A 12,291-nucleotide genomic window follows, 5' to 3' on the forward strand; every position below is an offset into this window, starting at 1 on the left:
GTAGCAGCAGCATATGTGAAGAGTGTGAAAGAGTGTGACATCAATATCAAATCAAATCGTATTAGTCATATGTGCCGAATACAAAAGGTGTTGACCTTACCGTGAAATGCTTTCTTACGAGCCACGAACCAACAATGCAGTTAAAAAAAATATGGATAAGAATAAGAAATAAAAGTAACAAGTAATTAAAGAGCAGCAGTAAACTAACAATAGCGAGACTATATACAGGGGGTACAGGTACAATGCGTGGGGGCACCGGTTAGTTGAGTTAATACTGTATGTATATGTAGGTAGAGTTATTAAAATGACTATGCATAGATGATAACAACAGAGAGTAGCAGTGGTATAAAAGAGGGGGGGGGATGCAAATAGTCTGGGTAGCCATTTGATTAGATGTTCAGGAGTCTTATGGCTTGGGGGTAAAAGCTATTTAGAAGCCTCTTGGACCTAGACTTGGCGCTCCAGTACCGCTTGCCGTGCAGAAGCAGAGAGAAGTCTATGACTAGGGTGGCTAGAGTCTTTGACAATTTTTAGTGCCTTCCTCTGACACCACCTGGTATAGAGGTCTTGGATGGCAGAAAGCTTGGCCCCAGTGATGTACTGGGCTGGTTGCACTACCATCTGTAGTGCCTTGCGGTCGGAGGCCAAGCAGTTGCCATACCAAGCAGTGATGCAACCAGGATGCTCTTGATGGTGCAGCTGTAGAGCCTTTTAAGGCTCTGAGGACCCATGTCAAATCTTTTCAGTCTCTTGGGGGGAATAGGTTTTGCCCTCTTCACGACTGTCTTGGTGTGCTTGGAACATGTTAGTTTGTTTTTGATGTGGACACCAAGGAACTTGAAGCTCTCAACCTGCTCCACTACAGCCCTGTCGATGAGAATGGAGGTGTGCTTGGTCCTCTTTCACCTGTAGTCCACAATCATCTCCTTTGTCGTGATCACGTTGAGGGAGAGGTTGTTGTCCTGGCACAACACGGCCAGGTCTCTGACCTCCTCCCTATAGGCTGTCTCGTCGCTGTCGGTGATTAGGCTTAGGATTATATATGCATATGTGTGTGTGTATGTGAGCGTATGTAGTGTGTGAGTGTGTGCGATGGAGTGTCAGTGTAATATGTGTGAATGTGTGGGTAGAGTTCCGTGAGTTTGCATAGAGCCAGTGCAATAGAGTCAGTTAAACAAAATAAATGGCTCAATAGAAAATAGTCCGGGTAGCCATTTGATGAACTGTTCAGCAGTCTTATGGCTTGGGGGTAGAAGCTGTTCAGGAGCTTTCTGGTCCCAGACTTGGCGCTCCGGTACTGCTTGCCGTGCAGTAGCAGAGAGAACAGATAGACTTGGGTGGCTGGAGTCTTTGCCAATTTTTAGGGCCTTCTTCTGACACTGCCTGGTAAAGAGGTCCTGGATGGCAGGGAACTTGGCCCCAGTATAGTTGCCATACCAAGCGCGGGGGGGGGGGGGGGGGGGCAATAGTAATTTTAACTCCACTTAGATTGTTGTGTACATTTTCTTCTTCAATGCAAATATTGTACAGATCCTTGGGACTGTGACATTGTGTGTTTGCATATACATACACGTAACTATTGTACTGCTCTGGATAAGAGCGTCTGCTAAATGACTTAAATGTAAATGTAAATGTACAGTAAGCAAGCTGACACGTCTCCTTTCATCTAATATCACATTTAGCTTGTCATTGCCCTCTGGTGGACTTGACAAACAACAACGTACAGTGCATTTCCTCGGCTTTTATCATAGCCTACTACTGTACAATCACGGTGTATACATCCCAAATGGCACCACTATTCCCTACATAGTGCACTACTTTTAACCAAATCCACATGGCTCCTGGTCAAAAGTCGTGCACTATAAAGTGAATAGTGTCATTTCAAATACAACCACATATAAGATGTATATGCTGGGCTGTCACGGACTATACGGAAGTCATTCAACAAGAAACATTTCAACATTAGCTATTTAAAAAGTGTACAGAGAACATCTGAAATGAAAGTGTTGCTGCTTGACAGTAGCCTAGTGTTAAAATGTTTAAAAACCTTTTTCTGTAAGAGCATCAATGGAACGGGCAACATGTAGGCTAATAACATGTAATAATGAGTGAAATAGGTCGCCTGTGCAATTATATAGGCTAATCATAATCGAAAGCTTCATCGTCATTATCATCATCATCATCAACAACCTTCAGCAACCACCGATGTTATGGGCAACACAGACTCTGTCATACTGGTTTGGTTAAGGTAGCACGTTTGTGTTTGGCCCCAGGAATAACAACCTCGGGCTCCTTTATCGCCTCCCTTTTCCACCACTGTCCATAAGGTACGATATAGCGATGATATAGTTTGGTATATGATCCAAGATTCCGTGACGCTCTGAGCCGCGCAGGCTCCAAAATGGGAGTGTTATAATATGCGGCTCTGATGGGGGTTCGGAGAGAGAGCGCAGGCGCAGTCATCCGAGTTATGGTTGAAAACTAGCAGCTATGCCGCGCAGTGTAGGACCCCAGCTAAATGTGTCTGACAACAGCGTTAGAGGTGGATCCACTGAGGAGAACTGAGCAGTGGACAAATAAAACGGAACATCTGCAAAACAATTGCGAATTATTGTCTTCTCCGGATAACTTCCTCTTCAACCCTCGACGAGCCGAGGCGACGATCATTCTTTCCCCGGGCATGCGAGAGAGATACCGTCACCGCCAATGTTCCTCCTAGCCTCCGCCTGAGACGCCAGGGATTTACTCCTTGTCCGTTTGTTTTGATTGACTATTAATAAAACAAGCAGAAACAATTAAGGGGCTTCATTATGATTTTGTTAGCATTTCACACTAGAAGACGTTTGAATAGCTTTTATTTAGGGACGTTGTGCTTGCAATTCTTGCTGTGGATTTATGTGCCGTGAATGGAGAGGAACAACCGTTCAGCGTAGAGGTAAGAATGGGAACGGGGTACTGCTAGCTTTTTTTCACTGGTGGTTTATGCATAATAATTCCTAGTTACCAAGATAAATATGATCATAATGCATGCCATTTTATGCCTGGGTTTTTGAACAAGAACCGCTTATGAGCCCTCCATGCTTTAGGGATGAAGTTGAATTTAGCTTCAACAGCAGACCTCTTTGTGAGTGTTTACGAGGTGCGAACTAGACAGGCTACAACAGTACTGTTCCATTCTGTCCACCTTTCCTTCACACTATTACTATTTTAGACGTGGAAATGTGCCTATAGCCATATGTTAGGCAATTTTAGAAGCAAAGCATGCTTCTATGGTTCAATGGTTGTTGTTAAATACATCCAGCTGATATATCTGGTCACTAACTTTGAACATTGATTGGAATGGTATTATAATGAACTGAGATCTAATTTGTGATTATGTATCCTAATTCAAATATGACTTGTATTTTCATAACGTAGCACCATGGGCTATTGGCTCATTTGGTGATGCCATTGTGATGTCCCACACAACCCAAGGCAAATAAGAATGGGATTTAGAGAACATTTATTTCAACTCCCCACTTTACAGATCACGATCTTAATTTGATTACCCTGTTGTAGGAGAAATGTCCTGCAACACAGGAAATGTTACACTTGCAGTATATTTGAGGTTTTAAAAAAGGCTTCGGAAGTTTGTAATTTCCACTTGAAATTTGAGACTTCATTTTCCCCCGATGAAAAATGTATCAACTCCTACAAAAATGTCCAATAATTATAATCCACATAATAATTCAGATTTTCAGTTGATGCCGGATTATTTTCCTGCTGTAGTAGCAAACAGGATACATCGGTAGCCTACATATCTAATGGTCAACTATTTATCCCATTGGTTTAACTGCTCGACGCATTTGTCTGTTAATATATGTTGTTTCAAAACCTAGCAAGGGAGTGCTTTGTGCATGCTGTAGCCTAATCATTTATTTCAACCTTATAACGGGGTAATGCATTGTTATAACGCGTTTACAGTAGGCTATAGGCCTACGCAGCCTGGTTTGTTTCTGATGTTACACAAATGTTTCTGTAAATATCACAAATCAATCAAATAAACACAAAAACATAGCCTTCTTTCAAAAGGTTCACGTCTCCCTGCACCGGGTGCTCATAAAAAGTTCAAAATTATTGCCCACTATCACTGTCAGTATTCTGAGAAGAGGGCGGTGCCAGCTGAAGTTTGGCCGGCACTCCCTAAAATTAAAGGAGGGTGTGGTAAAGTCAAAGTCCGTGCCAAAAGTAGACTTTCTTTATAACATGTGTGCCAAAACTATAAAACATGTATAGAGTCAAATGTTAATAGTCAATTCTAGGATGAGTGAACAAATGGCTCTGTCATTCCTTTGCAATTGAATGGACATAATCCCATTACCAAGCATTTACCCATATACTTACATATAGGATGAATTATAGGATTTCTATGCATTTGGCATGTTAACACTGCTAATAGAAGATTTACATCCACATGACTTGCAAGCCCAACATATACAAACCTGTGAAGATGAAAAACAGATGCTACCGGTCATGCAGTAATAGATGTCAAAGCCAACATGACAAGGGGGCTGCCCCCCCCCCCCCCCCACCTCATGGTTGCATTCCAAATGGCACCCTACTCCCTACATAGGCCACTACTTATGACCAAAGCCCTCCCTATGGGCCCTGGTCAAAAGTGGTGCACTTTAAAGGGAACGGGGTGCCATTTAGGAAGCAGACATGTCTTGGTGCACGGTCAAAAGCATAGCCAGGAGCCTGAAAGTGAAGAACCTTGATCATTGTGATCTGGCTTCAGATCAGATCAGATGGCTGAGAGCATATTGTAATGCAAATACGTTGAGCTTTCAGTCCCTTCTTTCTGCCGTCAGTGCATGGAGAGAAGGCTAACAGATCAACTGCATTATAAAGCAGGAAGGAAATGTTTGTCATTCCACAGCAAAATACATTTGTGTGACCTTACAAAGCTCAATAGGTATATTATTCTATTTGCACTAAGATGAAACCTTTTCCTTTGTTGAACATTCACAACACAATGAATGGGCATTGGAATATAAACTCATACAGTGTAGAGTGAACGAGAACCAAAATACTATGATTCATATCCCTAAATCCCTCTGATACTAAAAAATGGTTGTTGGTCTGGTGTACTGTGGTGAATCTGTGTGGTTTGGTCAGTACAGGGTGGGTCTGGCAGCCTGTCTCTCCTGCAACTCTTTATACACACACACATACACACACACACACACACACACACATAGGTCACAGAGGACAATAAAAGATGGCGGTTGACATAAACCTGCTGCTCTGTAATTGGTGGTCAGACTATTTTCAAGAGAAATTCTCACTGGGTTTGGAGGAGAGTTTAATAATGGTCCCAATGTCCTGTATCTGATTGGTTGTTAGTTGAGAGTCCTATAACCCCAGAGAGGCCTGAACTTGAACTTGCTCACTTCTTCTCCAATGCAGCAGGCATTGTACAGTATTTATTTTGCCGAGCATTTTTGAACATTTTCACTCTTTTGGTCCGTCTCCCACTCTGCTAAAAAGCCATTTCCCCCACATTAGTCTGCCCTTGTTATAATGGAAGAGAGAGAACCAAATGATGTCGTTTATTTTTTTTATGGTTTCGTGTCTTTTCAAGTGGCATGTTTCCCAATGGGTAATCAAACATATGTGCGGAGGAGACATCATTAACGTTTGTGATGGACAAAGGAAGCATTGGGTACTGTGTCTGTCAGTAAAGTGAAGTATCTAGTGGTACATTATTGTTATGCATGTAAACCAAACTAGAACTATAGACACATAGTAATTACAGTGAGACAATGGATTTTTAAGCTTCCCTGTCTGTGTCTGGGACTGGTAAGGTATAGACATGTATAAGAATCATTCCTCTGACTGTAGGCTACAGTACCACAGTGATGTTATCTGGGTTGTATTCACTAGGCACGAAACGGAAGCAAAAGGGCCAACATGGGGAGGGACTACCTGAACTTGACCAATAACAAACGGTTGTTTTCATTTTCTGTTGCAAAGCATTTGCCACAGTGTCCAGTAATGAATATGACCCTGGTGGAGAGAGACTAAAAGGAATCAGAGTGTACTGATCCAACAAGCATACACGTCATTGCCTTACGTGAAACAACTTTACTACAAACTACCAGTAAGGTTCAACTAGTAAAGCTGAACTACTTTATGTTCAAGGTCGTTGTTTCTCTGTAGAGTAAATGGCAAAAAAATCGAATTGCTGGCATGGTACTTGATATATTTTGCCCTCTACTCTATGGTATATTTGTGTGTGTGTGTGTGTGTGTGTGTATGTGTGTGTGTGCGTGTGTGTATATATATTGTATACATTGACAGAATCAAGTTCAAGGCAGCATTTCCATTCGCTCTCATTCAGCACTTGTTTCTTTACATTTTATAACTGTAGTCATACAAAAAGACCCGATTTTTCCTGGAAATGAAGACGACATTATTCAATAACCACAGCTGTAACCTTTACAGTGCCTCCGGTAAGTATTCAGACCCCTTGGCTTTATCCACATTTTGTTATGTTACAGACTTATTCTGAAATGGATTAAATAAACATGTTGTCCCTCATCAATCTACACACAGTACCCCAATGACAAAGCCAAAACAGTAGTTTCCCCCCGCTAATTTCTTACAAATAAAAAACTGAAATGTCACATTTACATAAGTATTCAGACCCTGTACTTTGTTCAAGTCCATTTGGCAGCAATTACAGCATTGAGTCTTCTTGGGTATGACGCTATAAGCTTGGCACACCTGTATTTGGGGAGTTTCTCCCATTCTTCTCTGCAGATCCTCTCAAGCTCTGACAGGTTAGATTGGGAGCGTTGCTGCACAGATATTTTCAGGTCTCTCCAGAGATGTTTGATCTGTTCAAGTCTGTGCTCAGGCTGGGCCACTCAAGGACATTCAGAGACTTGTCCCAAGGCCACTCCTGCATTGTCTTGGCTGTATGCTTAGGGTCGTTGTGCTGTTGGAAGGTGAACCTTCGCCCCAGTCTGAGGCGCTCTGGAGCAGGTTTTCATCAAGGATCTCTCTGTTGTTTGCTCCATTCTTCTTTCCCTCGATCCTGACTAGTCTCCCAGTCCCTGCCGCTGAAAAACATTCCCACAGCATGATGCTGCCACCACCATGCTTCACCGGTTGGGATGGTGCCAGGTTTCCTCCAGACTTGACGCTTGGCATTCAGGCCAAAGAGTTCAATCTTGGTTTCTTCAGACCAGAGAATCTTGTTTTTCATGGTCTAAGAGTCTTTAGATGCCTTTTGGCAAACTCCAAGCGGGCTGTCATGTGCCTTTTACTGAGGAGTGGCTTCCGTCTGGCCACTCTACCATAAAGGCCTGATTGGTGGAGTGCTGCAGAGATGGTTGTTCTTCTGGAAGGTTATTCCATTTCCACAGAGGAACTCTAGAGCTCTGTCAGAGTGACCATCGGGTTCTTGGTCACCTCCCTGACCAAGGCCCTTCTCCCCCGATTGTTCAGTTTGGACGGGCGGACAGCTCTAGGAAGACTATTGGTGGTCCCAAACTTCTTCCATTTAAGAATGATGGAGGCCACTGTGTTCTTGGGGATTTAAATTCTGCAGAAAAGCCTTTTGGTACCCTTCTCCAGATCTGTGCCTCAACACAATCCTGTCTAGGAGCTCTACGGACAATTGCTTCAACCTCATGGCTTGGTTTTTGCTCTGACATGCACTGTCAACTGTGGGACCTTATATAGACAGGTGTGTGCCTTTCCAAATCCTGTCCAGTCAATTGAATTTACCACAGGTGGACTCCAATCAAGTTGTAGAAACATCTCAAGGATGATCAATGGAAACAGGATGCACCTGAGCTCAATTTCAAGTCTCTTAGCAAAGGGTCTGAATACAGTCTTTATGTTTTTATTTTTGTATACATTTGTAAACATTTCTAAATACCTATTTAAGCTTTGTTATTATGGGGTATTGTGTGTTGATTGCTGAGGATAGTTTTTTTTATTTAATCCATTTTAGAATAAGGATGTAACATAACAAAATGTGGGAAAAGTCAAGGGGTATTTACCGAAGGCACTTTATGCTTACAGACGTACACTGAGGCAATATAACCTTGTGAGCCCACTATCTGGCACTCCACATCTAGCATACAGTGGTTTCCCTCAGCGGGGAATCAGGTGTAAAACTGTTGCATGATTAGTCACAAAGGGTTTGAATTACACCAAGAAAATTAAACACAGAAATCACCCCAGAGAGAGAATAGAATATAGAGATGAAGTATACCTACTGTACCTATACTGTACTATTTCTGATAGAAATAAACTATGAAATCAACAATGACCTTACACCTCAATACAATAGCAAGTGTCTTTGAATACAATGCAATAATTAGCACAAACAGTTAGCCAGCTATGCCAATCTCAGTCCCACATGCTAAATATCTAGCATGGGGTATGATGTGTTGTCACTAGGACTCACAACATAGGCACAAGTGTAACGACAGAGCCCATTCCTAACATGACTCATGTTACCAGTTGGCATGCCCTGCCTGGGAGGCCTGGCTGACTGAATAATTGAAAGCGGGTGGTGTGTGTGTGTGTGTGTCTCTGTGTGTGTGTGTCTCGTACTGCCAGCGGCCAACAGTGTTAGGATGACTCCATGGTGGGACCGAGGCCAATGCTGAGGTCTGTACTAATGGCTGCTCAATGGTCAGGGCAGGGGCTGCTTGGTTTGGTGTGTGTTTATTTGTCCAGTCCCCTCACCACACCTCTCGCTCTCTCTCTGTCTCCCTCTCTCTCTCTCTCTCTCTCTCTCTCTCTCTCTCTCTCTGCCAGCCCCCCTTGCTCTCTCTCTGCCCCCCCCCTCTCTCTACTTCCTGCTCAAACCTTTCTCTCTTTCATTATTCTCACTTCCATTATCTATCATCCACTCTACTGCTCACACACGCTGCATCTCTCTGAGACTTCATAGGCATACATTGATAGAGGTTGTGGTTAGTAGCAGTTCTGTGAGCTATTAAATCTTTAATGATGCTGAAGAGTCCGGTGTTAGTTAGGGTAGAGTCACACTGTCACAGGCGATGCTGTCTGTAGTCGTCACCAGCAGTAGGCCTGTCGTGTGTTTTCAGTACTATCCATTGTCGTGGGAACATGTCACTGTGAGACAGAGCCATTACGCCACAGATAGAACAAGGCGCCAGATGTTTCACCGGATGTATACATCTGAAGCATCCGGACAGGTATTTCCACTCCCGACCAAATATGGTGATGAGAGGAAGCCCAGGTGCCGGCAGTGGGAGAGTATGTAGCGAGATGGAACTGGGCCGACATTCTGCACATTTTGGCATCTAAGAAAAGCCTGATCTCAATACAGTTTTCTGTTCCCAAAACTAGAATCTCTGACAAACAGAGAGCACTACGTTTTGTAGACTTTACCCTTTGCCAAAGTTTTAAAAAGTTGTTTACAAGGAGAGCACGGGTGGATTGAGTTATCACGTGCACTTCACGGAGTAGGCATTCCCTAGCGGAAGTATGCAAATGCATAATAGAACGCGCCAATAGGATCTCGCTGGCTCGCGCTTGGCTCTGCCCACCTCCTTGCTTGTTCTGCCCACTATCACTCATTTGCTCCCGTTGAAAACGACACAGATGAACTAGTTGTAAAATATCTTTGATTACGCTATCATTTACCTAATAGTAGTTGGATTTGTGTGTCTACATCCTTTTTTTTTTTAAAGAACAAAGCCTAGAATTTCAGAAGTGATAGAGCGCTAAACATTTAGTCACTATTTCAGAATGTCCACTTTCAAAGAGGAACAGGAAATAATCATTAGTATCGCTGGTGTCATGACCACATTGTGATATTTGTTGAAATTGGTCCCAATAGGGCTACAGCCTAAGTGCTCGGAGCGATCCGTGTACTTAGCGATCTCTTCAATGGGTGGCAGGTGGGTCAGGCTGTGTTGCCTTGGCGACCCTGGGTAAGGTTGGCACTACTTGCTGGTCGGTTGGCGTGTGTCCTACTGGATTATTCAAGCAGGCCGAGGCGAGGGTGAGAAATCGAGGAGCAGAGAGGTGACGTCAGCTACCCCAAGAGGCCGGTGTCATGTTCTGAAATGTCATTTGTTAAAAGGCAGTCTGCATGAGAATATCTGTTTACGATCTAAAGACGGATCACAGCCACACGGCAAGAAAGTCATCATCTCTCTTAGAGTCACACTATTGTTATTTTACTGCTACTCTTTAATTATTTGTTACTTTTATTTCTTATTCTTATTTGGGGGGGGTTATTTTATTATTAGAATTCTTTTGAAACTGCATTGTTGGTTAAGGGCTGGTAAGTAAGAATTTCACTGTAAGATCTACACCTGTTGTATTCGGAGCATGTGACAAATAGAATTTGATTTGATTTGATATACCAGCCATGTGCACTGTTTGTTGACAGCCACTGTCCCAGAAGCATGTTGCTATGGCTACCTCCTCTTCTTGGAAGTGTGTGTCTCTTCTCTAATGAAGTATTCCCACTGCCTTAAAGGTTAGCCTTTGATTTCCTGGCCAGGCTAATTAGTGAGCCTGCATGATGTGGCGCTAGCTCGTTATCTAGCGATCCACTGACACTACCCAGCTGGGACAGGCACAGGAAGTTCATATGAGTTCAGCACTGAGGTGACCAACACACATACACTGACAGAGGAGGTACTGAGGTGACCAACACACAGACACTGACAGAGGAGCTACTGAGGTGACCAACACACAGACACTGACAGAGGAGCTACTGAGGTGACCAACACACAGACACTGACAGAGAAGCTACTGAGGTGACCAACACAGACACTGACAGAGAAGCTACTGAGGTGACCAACACACAGACACTGACAGAGAAGCTACTGAGGTGAACAACACAGACACTGACAGAGAATCTACTGAAGTGACCAACACAGAGACACTGACAGAGAAGCTACTGAGGTGACCAACACACAGACACTGACAGAGGAGCTACTGAGGTGACCAACACACAGACACTGACAGAGAAGCTACTGAGGTGACCAACATACAGACACTGACAGAGAAGCTACTGAGGGGACCAACACACAGACACTGACAGAGGAGCTACTGAGGTGACCAACACACAGACACTGACAGGAGCTGAGGTGACCAACACACAGACACTGACAGAGGTGAGGTGACCAACACACAGACACTGAGGGGACAGACTGACAGAGCTACTGAGGTGACCAGACACTGACAGAGGAGCTACACAGACACTGACAGAGAAGCTACTGAGGTGACCAACATACAGACACTGACAGAGAAGCTACTGAGGGGACCAACACACAGACACTGACAGAGGAGCTACTGAGGTGACCAACACACAGACACTGACAGAGGAGCTACTGAGGTGACCAACACACAGACACGGACAGAGAAGCTACTGAGGTGACCAACACACAGATACTGAGAGTCAAGAGTTGCCCATTCCGATTCTATTGAACACAGTTGTTTGGGCCTACAAGCTTGATCATTATCGAGTTAGGAAGAGGAGGACAGGGAGAGAAATACTAGTATATTGAGTGGGAGCCTGTCTGACATGAAAAGCCAAACGCCTGTGCTTTAGTCCTGCACCCTTACATAGACACCGGTGCTAGGACACCAGATCAAGGGGAGAATGAATACTGTATATAAATGAGAAAGGAGACACGCATGTAACACTCATCATTTGCTCTCTCTGCATCTGCCCGTGCTCTTGCGAGATTCAAATAGTTGAAGTGGTGTCATAGTGTTTAAGACAGAAGAGAGACATGACTGGACGACCGTACAAAGGAACAGTAAATGACTGACGGTGGTACATCCAACCGTCTCCCCCCTCGCCGCCCTCCCTTCCTCTTCCCTTCTAATGCTAAAGGGTTATGTGATTGTCATGGTTATTGTCCCACAGGGAGATGGGGGAACCACGACAGAGCTGATCCCTCTAAATCAATCTGTCTATGTTGATGGATCTGGCAGATGGCTGTAGAATGTAGCTGGTACGATGGCTGGTTTGACAGGAACACAAGCTTTACGTGTCCACATTTTACTTCCCTGGTCTTTGTCCCAAATGGCACCCTTTGCACTGTACTCTTAGAAAGAAAGGTGCTATCTGGAATAGAGGTCGACCGATTAATCGGAATGGCCGACTAATTAATGGCCGATTTCAAGTTTTCATAACAATCGGTAATCGGCATATATATATTGCAATCCACGAGGAGACTGACCACCTGTTACGCGAATGCAGGCAGTAAGGAGCCATGGTAAGTTGCTAGCTGGCAT

At 43.9% G+C, this 12,291-nt stretch overlaps 1 protein-coding gene across 1 annotated transcript in view; it reads left to right on the forward strand.

Annotated features, from left to right (window-relative positions):
• The first annotated feature begins 2,442 nt into the window (after positions 1–2,442).
• LOC115105078 (matrix metalloproteinase-16) overlaps positions 2,443–12,291 on the forward strand; it is a 73,408-nt gene continuing 63,559 nt past the window's right edge. Inside the window, 2 exon segments of the mRNA XM_029626651.2 lie at positions 2,443–2,889; positions 2,892–2,935. Coding sequence (XP_029482511.2) covers positions 2,811–2,889; positions 2,892–2,935 — 123 coding nt within the window. The 5' untranslated portion in view covers positions 2,443–2,810.

The sequence above is a fragment of the Oncorhynchus nerka genome, linkage group LG22 (assembly GCF_034236695.1).
Source record: "Oncorhynchus nerka isolate Pitt River linkage group LG22, Oner_Uvic_2.0, whole genome shotgun sequence".
Taxonomy (NCBI): Eukaryota; Metazoa; Chordata; class Actinopteri; order Salmoniformes; family Salmonidae; genus Oncorhynchus; species Oncorhynchus nerka.